The sequence below is a fragment of the Melopsittacus undulatus genome, chromosome 2 (assembly GCF_012275295.1).
Source record: "Melopsittacus undulatus isolate bMelUnd1 chromosome 2, bMelUnd1.mat.Z, whole genome shotgun sequence".
Classification (NCBI taxonomy): domain Eukaryota; kingdom Metazoa; phylum Chordata; class Aves; order Psittaciformes; family Psittaculidae; genus Melopsittacus; species Melopsittacus undulatus.
Window position 1 is genome coordinate 59,952,141 of NC_047528.1, and position 15,092 is coordinate 59,967,232.

A 15,092-nucleotide genomic window follows, 5' to 3' on the forward strand; every position below is an offset into this window, starting at 1 on the left:
AAAATGTTCTCAATAGATTTATATTCCATGAAAGTACTTACATGAGTGTTTTATTATCAATTCAGGGAAAAGGCATAAAAATGTCTGCAGATACATGTCTCATTATTCTGTTATGATTCCATCTATGCTGTTGTTTTCACTAATGTACTAGGTTTGATAAGGTGTCACACACATTTTGGAAAACAATTACAGCAGTTTACATTTTAAATAGAAAATTGTCCTCAATAATATTTTTCTGTGTTGGAAAAATGCTGTAGAAAACTGATACAACATCATAGTGTTAGACTTGCTGCAAGTGTTAAGCTGAAGCACAAGTGTAACATTTTTCAATAAACTGTAGTTTATATGCTAATGGAGTTCTCACTTTGCCTTTATTTTTATTTATTTTTTTAGATCAATGAATGTATTCCTTATTGTATACCTCTGTATTCTCATCAGTAAAGCACTAATAAATACTGTCCTGAAGTACGTGTGGCAGAGTGAACCATTTCGTGATGAGCCATGGTATAATCAGAAAACAGAGCCAGAAAGGAAAAGAAATTTGGTATGGAAATAAATATAAACACCAAAAAAGTTTAACTAAACCTGTAATGTGTAAGAATCCTACTGGAAAGTGTATATAGCCTGCTTACTTACTGATCATGAAATGTTGCTTTTGTTTGCTATTTGTGGTGACAGTAAGTTTGCTGAAAGCCTGTATATTAAATCTTTGCACTCAAGTTATACATATGAATTTAACTGATGAGAAAATGTCACATTTAATATAAGTACTGCTCTCTTGCAGAGAAATATAGGACTGAAAGGTATCTGACAGCTGTTGGCAATCATATAACAGATGTGTTCAAAAGAATCCACTGTGGGAATCTGTGTAACAATACCCTTTAAAAGTTTAGTTTGACATAGCGCTGTAACACTGTCATGAGCACTAGAGACCCACAAGAGTGTTGCCAGTGTCTGATGACCCTACCAGAGAAAGGACATAGTCCAGAATGAATACCCACATGATCCAAAGTAACAAACTGAGCCCAGCACTACAGAAAACACAGTATTATGACGCTAAATCCTTCCAGTGAGACTAGGGGAAAATTTTCTTGATTAGCCTAAATGCATGATGGGCACACACTAGCCAGGTATATTCTAGATTTCTCATTGCCACCAGTAGCACCATCTCAGCCTGTTTATCAGGTTGACTATGCTTCCACAAGTCTCCACCACTGAAAGAGTTGAACTAGGTTATATGAACACATTTTACTTGTGTTGAGAGAAGGAAGGGAATCCCTTTATGCATTAATGAAATGCTGCCTGAAAGTTATGTAATTGGTAATTCTTGAATGAGTTGCTACAGGTTTATGTTGCTTTTCTAGTAATTTGTGAATATACATTTTACCATTTTCCTTGTTCTCATACAGGTGTTCACCACTCTCATGAGTTGCGCTAGAATTTACAACAGTGATGTGTGACTACACATCCATAAAGAAAAATACAAATTTTAAGAAGTTTTTTCTTTGTGATGTTATACATCATGAAGGCACATGCTTGTGTTGAACTGTGAGCTGTGAAAGGTGTTGCTTACTGTTTGGAAGTTACTAGAAAAAAAAATAATCTGCTGATGTATGTAGTTATCATTTGGTTTTTGCTGGTACCTGAAAAATCAATATTTTCATCTTGTTTCTTTGGCAGTTTCTTCGAGCTTTTACAGATTTCCTTGCATTCATGGTTCTTTTCAACTACATTATTCCCGTATCGATGTATGTCACTGTGGAAATGCAGAAATTTCTCGGTTCTTACTTCCTTACATGGGATGAGGAAATGTTTGATGAGGACACAGGTGAAGGACCACTGGTGAATACTTCTGACCTCAATGAAGAGTTGGGACAGGTAAATTTAACAAATGATATTTTTTTTCAGCCTTTTCTACCAAACGTTTTTATTTTAAAATTGTTAGGGTTTTGGTTTGGGGTTTTTTTTCAGCTTAAAATGTTGAAAAATTCAATATTGAGACAAAAGGAGTGTTTCCAGAGCAGTAACAGTGCCCAGGTGTATAACTGTATATGACCATTAGTCCAGAATCATCACTTAAACTAATGTAATTGTAGTGGGGAATTCTGATACCACCCTAAGGACCATTCTGACAGAAACCGATCTAAATCCAGGCATGTACATTAAATAATGATCCTTAGGAAATTGAATTAATGTGCATTTTGTTTCCATAAATATCTGTCTTGCAGCAAGAAAGCAATTAGAAAACAAAAAGGAGACTGGGAGAAGAGACAAAATAGATTAAACACATCGTTTATATGTGTTATGAGGCAAAAGATAGCTTTGCTGAGAGTCTTGTGTGATAAAATCTTTCCAGGACCAGTTTCTGTGGAAGATGACTCCCAAAAGAAATTGTTTTCTTTTTTGGGAAGAACATGCATAAGGATCTTTAAAGGAAGATGTAGCCCAGTAATAATCTCAGTTTTGTTAAGAGACCTTGGAAAATCTCTGTTCATATTCCTGCTGTTTTTAATTTGTGCTTATTTGCAGATTGAGTATGTCTTCACAGATAAAACAGGTACATTAACTGAGAACAACATGGAATTTGTAGAATGTTGCATTGAAGGGCATGTTTATGTGCCACATGTTATCTGCAATGGCCAAATTCTCCATGATTGTACAGGCATTGATATGATTGATTCTTCTCCAGGAGGAAGTGGAAAGGTATTATGACTTGTACCTGTTTTTTATAATGAAAAATGAAAATTGAACTGTACTGATGTGAAGGGAATATTAGAAATATAACATTTGTGAATTTCACTAATCATAGTAGATAATTGCAGGAAACTCATCACAGCACAGACATTTTAATTTCCTAATTTAAACTAAGATTTGAAGACTTAATGGGAAGTTTCCCAACTTACTGCAGATGTAAAACTGAATTAAATAAAACCCCAAAATACAGAACTTTCTTTGGTTAGTAGCTAAAAAAATGTAATAGCTGGTTTCCATTTAATATTAGCTGTAATAGGGAAAGCAAGGCAGGGAACTCCTTAAGGGTGAAATGAGTGTTAAAGGCAAACAATCATCACTGAGTGAGTATGTGGCCAGAGAATGGTTTATGGTTAAATTAAATTACTTTTAAATGTGACTTAATATAGCCACATCTGAAATGTGTTATACACAGCATGTATGTGCTGCTGCTTTTTTGCTGTGTGAAGCAAAGTTAGGTGAAAGTTAAAGAGTTTTCATATGTCAGCTACTGAGCACGTTGTAAATGGGCAGGATAATCATAAACAAAGGACAATGGATATATTTTTAAATATATCAGTACAGTCTCAAATCATAGTTTGGCCATACCCTTCACTATGCCAAAACAAGGCCTCTTAAAATATGTGGATGTCATCCACAGCCCTCAGAATGGGGTCCCAAGGTGTTTTTATCTTGGAATTATAATGGCACAGTCAGTTTGTACTGAACAGCACAGAAGAATAAGATTTGGACTCAAAGTGACAGGTAGAATACAGTCAGGTATCCATGAAACAGAAATACTTTTCTGTTGTCAGAAGCTGTCATTACCAAACCATCTGAAACTTCATAGAAGTTGTTGTCTCCAGCTGCCAAAATGTCCACACTCCTATATTTTATATAGCTCTTAAAGATACTCAAGCTGCCTAAGGAACTGAAATCTGTAAACCCGGTAAGACTTGTGCTTGAGGTGCTATGTCCCTCTGCCTGGACTCAGGACTCTATAAAAATTGTACCTCGAATAGTATATGGTACAGTTTGTTCAAAATTTAAGTAAAAGTAAAGTAAAAAAGCCTTTAGCCACATCTAGGACCCAGGAAGCAAGAGATGTACACTCTTTTGGGCATCAGGAGCTTGGCTTGCATGGCAATGCTAGTAGCAATTGCAGCTGTTGAGCAGTTGTGTGTACCATTGGAAAAGACTTGGCTCCCCCTAAAAGGCAGGTGACCTGTGACATTGCCTTTATCTGATAGAAGCAGTGGTAATTAGCAACATGGAAAACTTTTCCTTTGGCAGGTTATCAAAGCAGTGCATGAAAGTGGTAACACATAATGGCAATTATTTCTTTTATGTTTTAGGAGAGAGAGGAGCTTTTTTTCCGAGCTCTTTGTCTTTGCCACACCGTTCAGGTAAAAGATGATGACAGTGTAGATGGATTGAAGAAAAGCCAGCTCTCGAGAAGATCTTGCATATATATATCATCATCGCCAGATGAAGTTGCTCTAGTTGAGGGAATACAGAGGTATGTGTATAATTAGATATTATAATTTTTTAATTTGTGGATCTAATCACTGAAGTTCAAAATTGTTTTAAGCACAAAAAATGTAATAAGAAACACCAGATCGGTGCAGCTGATGATTTTCTCAATATACAGTCATGACTGCTTATATTCATAAATCAAATAAAACAGTTTGCGGGTTGGGTTTTGTGGTTTGGGGTGTGTGTTTTGGTCACCAATTCCCCCTTCCTACCCTCAAGAGAAGCTCAGTCTTAAATCCTTATGACATGCTTAAACTGGATAATTATATATTTGTTGTCTTCATTCTCTTGATGTGTGTTTCATTGTTTCATTTCACAGACTTGGTTACACCTATCTAAGGCTGAAGGACAATTTTATGGAGATCGTTAATCGGGAAAATAACATAGAGAAGTGAGTGGTTAAGAATACAACAAAATAGACAGATGAGGATATTTGTGACCTAATCTAATAGTTACTGATAGTTTTAGGAACTATGGTTAGGTTATTTTTCCTTTGTTATATGGTGAATAATAATTTTTCAATAGAAAATGGTGTGTACCGAGTTTGTCGTTTGCAAATAATCTGTATTTAAAGGAGGATAATATCTGTAGAATAAATTTTTGTAGCTGGTTCAAAGAAAAATTTGAACAGGTACTGTTCTTGTTATTTTCCTTTGACAGAATACATTTTGTTGCCGTAATATGAGTAAAATTTGCAGTAACATTTTAGTAGTAGAGCTGTTCAGTGGGATGCATGTAGTTTCAAAAATGTTACTTTCCACTTCTGTAGAAGTTTACTGGTAAAGTCTATCATATATCTGAGTCTTCCTACATGTGTACTCTGCTAACTATAAAGGGATTTTTGGACACAAATATAGGAAACCTTCTGGCATTTCCCCCCCTTTTAGGGGGATATGGAGGATTTTTCCTGAAAGTTACTTCAGACTTTTCAGTGGTCTCAGCTTCAGTGGCTCAGCTCCTAAGAACTGCATTCAGTATCATTTGGTGATTTATGAAAGTACTGTAATTACTAGGAATTTTCTCCAAAATGCATCATGGTTTGTAGATACAGGTCTGATCCAACTCCTTGTTAGAATCTGTTGTAACTTCTTAATGAACAAAGCGCTGTGGCTTTGTACAGGTTTGAATCCCAGACTGTTGTAAGGACTTAAAACTGAATGACCTAATTAAACAAGTAGACGTATTTTATGAGCTAAGGATTAACAGAAATGAGTCCTGAAGAGATTGGGATTAATGATTGGGATGCTTATGTTTGTGCTGAAAAAGGGAGAATTTTAGATAAAAGGAAATAAGTAAGGTAGTGAATGATAAAAGAATGTTAACTGATAAATGATACAGAAACAGTACAACAGGAACTTGTGTTCATTTTTCCACCTAGAAAAGACAAGAATATGGGATAAAATGAAATTGTAAAAAACAATGGCAAACATAAAACTAGTAAAAAGAAATGTTTCATACATTTTAATAACTTGTCAGACAACACTTGAGCAAGATTTATGAAATAATGTGAGCTCATTTGGGAAATAGGAATAGTCAAAATTAGAAAAATATGAAATAAAGACTTCTTTGTAAATGCTGATGTATTTCAAGTTCTAAGGCTATCCCTAGCTATTATACATAGGAATTTACTTTATAAGCAGTATAGTGCTGTACTGCAAGGTTTCTAGTCTCATAAACAAAGTATATTGACTATATACTAAAGATGCTTATAAACATGATGCAGACAAATTCTGTTTCAAGTAATTAGGAGCTAGGGGCCTCCCCCATTTCTTGTTTGTAACCTGCTGTTTAACACTGTGGAAGTTCACATTCCATAGTACTCAATATAATTTTCCATGTTAGAATTCATGTTTTAATTGATATGCTTGAAGTTGTAACAACTAATTTAGGGATCTAGAAAAGCAGAATTGTTTAAAAGATCATTCTGTTTCTGTTCCAGGTTTGAATTATTAGAGGTATTGAGTTTTGATTCTGTGAGACGGCGAATGAGTGTAATTGTTAGATCTTCAACAGGTAGGGCTGTCACATCCTGTTCCCTCTTAGGTGTTTTTGTTTCACTTGAATTTATTAAGGTTTATCAAAGATTTAAGCATTAATCACAGTCTGTGTGTCTGTCTTTATAAAAAAAGGGACTAGGTACCAGCATGACTGCAAATGCTATAAAATTTGGAAGAAATGCTTTTGTAGACTTAGTCATTTGCATGATTTTTTGAAGAAGGATATATTTGGCCATTTTGAATTCCATATGCTGTCTCTTTCAGGTCATATATTTCTGTTTTGTAAGGGAGCAGATTCTTCCATATTTCCTAGAGTTAAGGAAGGCAAAATTGACCAAATACGATCCAGAGTTGAACGCAATGCAGTGGTAAGATTCCATCTTGTTGATCTGTTCATATGATATCAGTGAAAAAAAACCCAAACAGAAATTAAGTGTTCTGATTTCCTGCTTGACCAGGTAACAGATTTGTCTTCCCAGACACTGAGGTTATTCTGTGCCAAAGTGCACACAGGCTGTATGGGTATCAGTCTGTGTTACTCTTTTATTTGAATCTCTCCTCCATCCATCTTCCAAAAGGCAGTTATAGTCAGATATGAATGCACAGATATGCACAACTGTGTGTTATACCAGAAGTCATCAATTAGCTTTATGGTATGGCATTTTCACAACTCTAGTGGTTTGAATTAACATTTGAGTAAAAGAAAAGTTAAAAACTTCACTGAAAATTTAATTTCTACTTTCAGTCCCCAGCCTTAGCGATTGCAATTTGATGCCTTTTATTGTTTTACAAGCTCTTAAAAGGGAAAATCTATTAGAGCACAGTGTAGCAACAAACATGTTGCTTATGGAGAAACAGTGTAGTTATCATCCTTCCATTTTTGCTTGCTAAAAATGAGCTATGAATGGCCTAATCACCTTTAAAAGAAACGAAGGCTTGGTTTTACCTAAAAGTAGTATTTGGAGTTGAAAAATACTGAATTTTGCTGTGCCCAAAAATATGCAGAACCCACTGCTATGTAATGTGACTGATAGTCTTATAAATAGGGTAAAAATTTCTGGCAGCTAGTACTTGAACTGAAAACAAAGTATTATTACAAGTACGTGAAAAAATACCTACAGTGCTAGCTGCCTTTTTTTGGTGGGAAACGTCAAAACTCTTTTGTCAAAGTGCTTTGCTAAGCTTTACTATAAAAAACAGCTGTCTGATAATTACAACTGCAGGATGCTTAATGAAACTAAGGGAATATTTTATGGATCATATCCATCCAGTGTCTATCAGGAAAAAAAAATCCCGACCAACAGACATTTCTTCATCCTGGATAATTGGAAATAGGGCTGGCTCCTGCATACAGGATCCTCTGAAAGATGATACAGGCAACCACCTAGCACCTACCCTTATGGACAGCAAGAGCCAGGGAGCTATTATAATACTTCTCCTTTTTGGATTGGTAATAAGTAACTGTATGAAGACCTGCTTGTAAAGTGCCATGGTGTGAGAGGCAATATATTTGAGGTGGCAGAACTTGTGTTATAGCTGCTTTTTTTTTTTAACACAGTCTATATATTTTTTCTTACTCATTACACAGTCCAAAAGTCTGAAACACCCACAGCTAAATTCTGTTTTTACTTGACTGAAATGGCATAGTTGAATTTTCACTTTCAGCACTCTGGTGTTTTGCCCCTGCCTCAAAAGCACTCTGCAGAGCTACTATTTATATTACTGTTGTTTATTCTGATTCATCCTGCTTAATTACACATGTAAGGAGGGAAACCTTTACCCTGACTCTCATTTCCCTACTAATCTCATGCATCCAGCTGGGTTGCTATTTCTCTTCTGGAAAATTGAGTTTTGTCCCTCAGGTTTTAACTGAGTCCAGGGCAGCACAGAATCAAGTTGACTCATATTCTAAGCTATAGTATTGTGGTATATGTTATAGTCACTTCACTATAGAATCGTAGAGTGGTTAGGGTTGGAAAGGACCTTAAGATCATCTAGTTCCAATGCCCCTGCCATGGGCAGGGATGCCTTAGCCTAGACCATACCGCCGAAGGCACTGTCCAGCTTGACCTTGAACACCGCCAGGGATGGAGCAGTTCCAGTGCCTCACCACCCTCACAGTAAAGAGCTTCTTCCTTATATCTAAACTGAACTTCCCCTGTTCAGACTAAAAAGTCTGAACCCATTACCTCTTGTACTGATGAAGTGAGTAGTGGGGCTTTTCATGTTAATAGTAAAATCATTGAGTTTTTTTCAAATCTTCCAGCATAAACACTAGCAAGAAGTCTAAAAAGAGTTTTCTAAGATGCACTTTGTTTCTTTTGATTACATTCCTTAGGAGGGTCTGCGAACACTGTGTGTTGCATATAAAGAGCTCACAGCAGAAGAATATAGCAAAGTGCAGAAGCTGCTTCAGACCGCAAAGCTGGCCCTCCAGGACCGAGAAAAGAAATTGGCAGAAGTGTATGAGAAGATAGAAAGAGATTTTATTTTACTTGGTGCTACAGCTGTTGAAGATCGGTTAGTGCATTTCTTAGTTTCTATGTTTAGTAATTGCACCAAAGTAGTTGAAGACGTTTTGTAACTTTTTTTTGGATTAGAGATTTATTTGAAAAAAAAAACCACCCAAACCTCTATTTGAGTCATTCTATACCCTTAGCTTACAAAAGTTACACATGGTAACTTTATAATTTAGTAACCTAATAACAAAAGTTAAGTGTACAAATATCAGTATATTTAAGCCATTTACATGCAGTGCATGTAACACCTTACTAAACAAATTGTAGTGGAGAGCTTTGGAGGAAGGAACTACAAAATGTGTATTGAGGAAATGAAGAAAGAACCTTTAGGTTATAAAAAAGCTGTTAAAACTAGGAGGTCACTTTAATAACTCAGCAATACCTCATTGTTTGATGTCATTAGCTGAAAGTGCTGAAAATATTTTAATTGAAGTAGTAGTCAAAAGAAACATATTTTAGGCTGTAGGAATGAAAGGTGTAACCTTAAATGCTTTGGAAGCGTCAAAACTAGTTAGTTATAATGTACTATTCTGCCAGACATTTTTAGGTTCACACCTTTGGGGAAATTTCTTAGATCTGATAACTTTTATTGATTTTTTTTATTTTTTTGATTATGGAAGCCTTTCAGTAAGGATCTCTGAATTTCTCATTTCCAAGCAATCTATCAATGTATGTTGTCAATTGGCTTCCACAGACTACAGGAAAAAGCTGCTGACACTATTGAAGCACTACAGAAAGCTGGAATTAAAGTTTGGGTTCTGACAGGAGACAAAATGGAGACTGCTGCAGCTACTTGCTATGCTTGCAAACTCTTCCGGAGAAATACACAGATACTTGAGCTAACAACAAAGAAAATTGAGGAACAGAGTTTACACGATGTGCTTTTTGACCTAAGCAAAACTGTCCTAAGACACAGTGGCAGCTTAACCAGGGATACTTTCTCAGGGTAAGGAAAAAGCTGAATTTTCAAGCCAGTAATGGCCTTCTGTGCGTTTCATAAACTATTAGATGTTTGATTGATTGATTGATTGATTGCCTTAAGAGGAGCGACATGCTATGTTTCAGTTTTTTATTGTTGAAAGTGTGAATTACTGCATGGCAATTAAGTATAAGTTTGTTCCACATGAGCTCAAGTTTTGACCAGCATGGTACTTTATCTCATTTCTGGTACTGCTTTAACTGTTAAAAGAAAAAAATCACAACTGACATTGTAATTACTTATTTTTCCACTGCAAAAATATTCATTCTTGGAAAAAGGTGGTTGTAAAGCAAAATACTGTTCCTAATTTTTAAAAGGGAAGCACGTATAATATATTCCTGTAATTAGAGTCAGTATGTGATGTGAATTTCTTAAGACCAAGGTCACAGAGAGCAACAATATATGGCCCTCTTTCTAGGGAAAGTTATGCTACATTTACAGAGAGGTGACAGGCAACAGTGTTGTACCAAATCTTTCGATGTGTATAAAAATACTCTAAGTGCCCTAAATTGTAAAGAAATCACTGACTTCTGTGTATTTGAATATCCATGGAAGTATAGGTATCATATATATGGAATAAGTTAGGAAATGGCATTAAAAAGCGAAAAGCAGATATAATGTAAAATATGCCTTATATAGGTAATAAATTAGGCTACTTACTTGAAATGTTGTAGCTGGTATAACTTGCTCTTAAAAACCTAAAAATTGGATTCCAAAACACTTTTACATATTAAGATGTTAAGAAGTTGCTGGTTCTTCTGGGCATAGAATCATAGAATAATTAGGGTTGGAAAGGACCTCAAGATCATCTAGTTCCAACCCCCCTGCCGTGGGCAGGGACACCTCACACAAAACCGTATCACCCAAGGCTTCATCCAACCTGGTCTTGAACACTGCCAGGGATGGAGCATTCACTACCTCCCTGGGCAACCCATTCCAGTACCTCACCACCCTCACAGTAAAGAATTTCTTCCTTATATCCAGTCTAAACCTCTGCTGTTTAAGTTTCAAGCCGTTACCCCTTGTCCTGTCACTACAGTCCCTAATGAATAGTCCCTCCCCAGCATCCCTGTAGGCCCCCTTCAGATACTGGAAGGCTGCTATGAGGATAATGGTACATATTTGATTTGGTTTTCTTTTTAATGTAGAATCCTCTAGTAATGCATTTTATATGCAGTTGTAGTAAGTGTGTAGTAAAGGAACAACACACTAAGAAGCATTTATTATATTATTTTAGCAATGTTTCTATAACTCTTATCCTTAAGCTAGAAAGTCTGGGCCAGAGTATTTTTCTTAGCTATCCTTACATTTTCAACTCCTTTTGTCTAATGAAGAACACCTTTATATTCAGTTAAATTGTATTTCACTGTTACCTATACTATATTTAGCGTAAGCCCCGCAGGTCTTACAAGATATGTTTGAATTTGTTTGTTTAACTTTTTGTGCAATGCTCATTTTCTAGACATTGAGACTCCAGATTTTTTTGTCTTTGACTCCAGAGTTGGAGAATTTGCCATCTGTAACAGCAAATTACAACTATAATATATAGAATAGTTATCTGTAATTGCAAATGCTATCTGTAATGGCAGGATTCTGCCTGGATGTTCAAATCCAGACTGAAAATCTTTCAGTAGAATGTGTCAAATATTCAGTATGTTGCCTGAACTTCATAATAATACATTTTGGTTGATGTTGTTATATACTAACAGCAAACCCCTATTTGTGCAATAGTAACAAAGTGCTGAAAATACCTGTGAACTGCTAGTAAATATAGTTTATGGTACTTTATATTATCTGTCAAAAATTGCTTGTGTTGCAGTAGTGAAGATGGAGATGCTTAAAATACATTAATGTTAATAAATACGGTGTTTTCCTCACAAACACTGTTCCCAGTGAAACTGTTGAAAACCAACACATGGTAGTATAATCTTGGAGCACTGAAACTAGAGCACAAATAAACCTCAGTGTATGTTTATACAACACTCATTGCTGAGCTGGAGCCTGGGGCAGCTCTGTAATGTAGGCAAATGCAAGGGTGCTGTGGAATGACTAGTTTGGATGCCACAAAAAACTGCTCTCACAGCATGAACCATCTTCCCTCATTGTTTGGCATATGTTATTGTGGTAGACTGTGCTTCATGCCACCATGGTTATGCTTCTAGCAGTGCCCAAATTATTACAGGTATACCAGTTATAGATTAATAGAGATAATAATATATTGTAATATTATAGGTAACGTATGTAATGACTGTATTTTAAGAATATAATTACAGGTATACCTGTATCAGACTTAGCTACCACACTAAACACAGAGGATAGGTACTCTAAAGACAGACAGTGGCCTTGGTTCTTCAGGCCAACAAGTCTTTCGGGCATTTCCTTCAGAGCATGGTTTACTTCCTTTTCCCTTGGAAAAACAAAAAAGAAGAAAAAAAGAATTCTTTTCATCATCAAAGCAAATTTTGGAGTGTCAAAGGCCTTTTCCTTTACTTTTTTTTGTCTTTATTATGGAATGTGCCACAAAATTAACTTTATTCCTGCAAATCAGTTTACCTCACTGTAGTTCTCAGTCCTTTCAAATAGAACTTTAAAGGTCATTAATTATACACTCATACTCACTTGATGAAGTCACTGAGGTATCAGGTTTCTGTCTTTGAAGTGGTGAAGCACTGAATATTTTCAACATAATCTAGAATTTGAATGTCATAAATAGCAGGAATTTCCTTTAGAAGTATATGAATTTTGTAGTATTCCATACTCATTATTTTTCATTAACTAATTTTCACAAAAGCACTATTGCCAGATTTTAAATGTGTCTGAGAATTTTACAGTGACTCTTCATTTATATTTTATTCCTGAACAGACTTTCAACTGATATGCAAGATTATGGTTTAATTATTGATGGAGCAGCATTATCATTAATAATGAAACCACGACAAGATGGGAGCTCTGGTAACTACAGAGAGCTCTTTCTTGAAATTTGCAGGAACTGCAGTGCAGTGTTATGCTGTCGAATGGCACCTCTACAAAAAGCACAGGTTTGTATTTCATTTTGAAGTTGTTAGCTTTGCACATATTTGAATATTGAAAGTTAATACTCTGTATAACTTATGCTGATAACTTAAAATGTTACCATTCACTTTTGTATTTTGTAAAATGGAAAAGGCAAAAAAAATAAAACAGGAGAGGGAAGAATTTCTCCTGTCAAGCAGTTTAGATAATAGTATGCTAAAATAGCAGCCAGCTGTGCACCTGAATTTGATATATGTACATATTGTGCAAATTTTATGGTTGGTACATGCTGATAATGAACATGTTTAATGAACTGAACTAATTACTTTCTTTTTAACTAACAAACCTTGAATAGTCTGCTATCTGTTGATACTACAAGAACCTGCATTATTACTGTAGAGTGGTACTTCTTTATTTTTAAGTGGTAAGCCAAGAAAAAAGAATCCAGACAGAAAAATGTGTGCATTATCATTTCTAAGTACTTCTTAATTGTTGTGTGTTAGTTTGTATCTAGTAAAAACCTATGCTTCCATTGCTGAAACATCTCAATATAAGTGAAGAACTTTTAAAGGAAAGACACATTTATCTTATATACACTTTTTTATATATACACTTTTTATCTTTCAAACTGTCATGTCTCTTTCTCAGTGACCAGGTACAGCATATTTAGCCCTTTATTCATTTTAACAGGTGTATTTATCCAGCAGTTTAACTGTCTGGAAGACTGTAGTTTTTAGTTGGAGCTGATTCAGCACCAAATGGACATAGGAGAACATTTACAGTGGAGGGATTTGAGGTCAAATTTTTGAACATTTTCTATGTCAACAATATTTAGATATGTAGACAGTCTTATTATATTTTCTTAATAAGAGAAAAACATCAGCACAGTTAAGAAAGCAGAATCTTTCAGTCTTTATTTCAGGATTTCTTTGAAATCGTATTCTTTGTCTGTGGAACCCTCTTAATTTATTGATGTGCTTACACTGCATTAAGCAACCTCAACACCTTCCATTCTTCTGCCCTTCCTTCCTACTATCTGTATCTCATAATAGTTTGAAAGTATTTGGAAAAAAGTTATTTTATATTTGGAACAAATACTTCTAATATGAAGAAACTACTGTGATCTTCATAGTAGTTGCATTGGGTAATATTGGTTTTATGTCCCTTCACAGAATTTCTTATGTGACTGTGTTGGTCATTTTTTTATTACTTGTAAGCTCATGCAAAACAAGTAAACCATAACAGAGAAGAGTTTTTAACACTATTTTTTTTCCAGATTGTGAAATTGATTAAGTTATCAAAGGAGCATCCTATCACATTAGCAATTGGTGATGGAGCAAATGATGTCAGTATGATTCTAGAAGCACATGTTGGCATAGGTAAGTGTGCTTTTTAGAGTATTAATTCAAGTGAGATGACAAAAAGCATTTACTTCTTAAAAACAGACAGTCTCAAAGAATCAGCTTACACATTTTGTAGACAACTTTTAGTGGATTTACCCCAGGTAACTACCATGGTGATCTCTTACTAGATGAGTGTCATAGCATTAATATATAGTTTTCCATATAATTGTGTCTTTGAAATAGTTCTTCAGATATTAAACAGCTTCATCACTTTTTCTTTTAAAGGAATCATTGGCAAAGAAGGTCGTCAAGCAGCAAGAAACAGTGACTATGCAATACCTAAGTTTAAACATTTGAAAAAAATGTTGCTTGTTCATGGGCATTTTTATTATGTTAGGATATCTGAACTTGTGCAATATTTCTTTTATAAGGTAGGAGAATGCTTATTCTAATTACATTAATCTCAAATTTACGTGCTAATGTCTATATACACTACAGACAGTCAGTTGTACAAAAAACATTAATTGCATTTAAAAAAAAAAGAATTGTTACAAATTCCATCACAGACTGTTCTGCTTATTTTCAGTACCTTCTGGGTTCTCTCTGCAGTGGCCTTTTAAATTAAGTTGGAAATAGCTTTTGAGAACTTGGCTTAGCTCAATGTACATTAGTTTCTATTTTCATCAGGGTAGTTTATCATGTGCATCCTCCTGTTTAGACAATTTGTTGTGTCTAAATGATAGGAAATGATGGAAGATAATAGAAAGAACCCTTCAAAAGATAATTCAAGGTCTTGGTGTTTGACCGTATGTATAGCTAGAGACAATGATGTTTGGGATTGTAGTTAGAAACATCTTAAAATTACTTTGCTGGGAAGCATGTTAACCAGCGTGTCCATGCTTGCTTACCATGGTTTGTGTCCTACCATGTGTTGTCCCTTATTTGCCTTGCCTTGACTGAGCTGTCCTGGGTTGCA

At 35.2% G+C, this 15,092-nt stretch overlaps 1 protein-coding gene across 1 annotated transcript in view; it reads left to right on the forward strand.

The window, feature by feature from the left end:
- The window catches only part of ATP11A (ATPase phospholipid transporting 11A), a 117,548-nt gene that overhangs the window by 81,612 nt on the left and 20,844 nt on the right, over positions 1 to 15,092 (forward strand). Inside the window, exons 11-22 of the mRNA XM_031046127.2 lie at positions 394 to 544; positions 1,681 to 1,878; positions 2,530 to 2,703; positions 4,086 to 4,249; positions 4,586 to 4,657; positions 6,206 to 6,279; positions 6,528 to 6,631; positions 8,602 to 8,783; positions 9,477 to 9,728; positions 12,625 to 12,799; positions 14,050 to 14,152; positions 14,402 to 14,547. Coding sequence (XP_030901987.1) covers positions 394 to 544; positions 1,681 to 1,878; positions 2,530 to 2,703; positions 4,086 to 4,249; positions 4,586 to 4,657; positions 6,206 to 6,279; positions 6,528 to 6,631; positions 8,602 to 8,783; positions 9,477 to 9,728; positions 12,625 to 12,799; positions 14,050 to 14,152; positions 14,402 to 14,547 — 1,795 coding nt within the window. The remainder of the gene's footprint in view (positions 1 to 393; positions 545 to 1,680; positions 1,879 to 2,529; positions 2,704 to 4,085; positions 4,250 to 4,585; positions 4,658 to 6,205; positions 6,280 to 6,527; positions 6,632 to 8,601; positions 8,784 to 9,476; positions 9,729 to 12,624; positions 12,800 to 14,049; positions 14,153 to 14,401; positions 14,548 to 15,092) is intronic.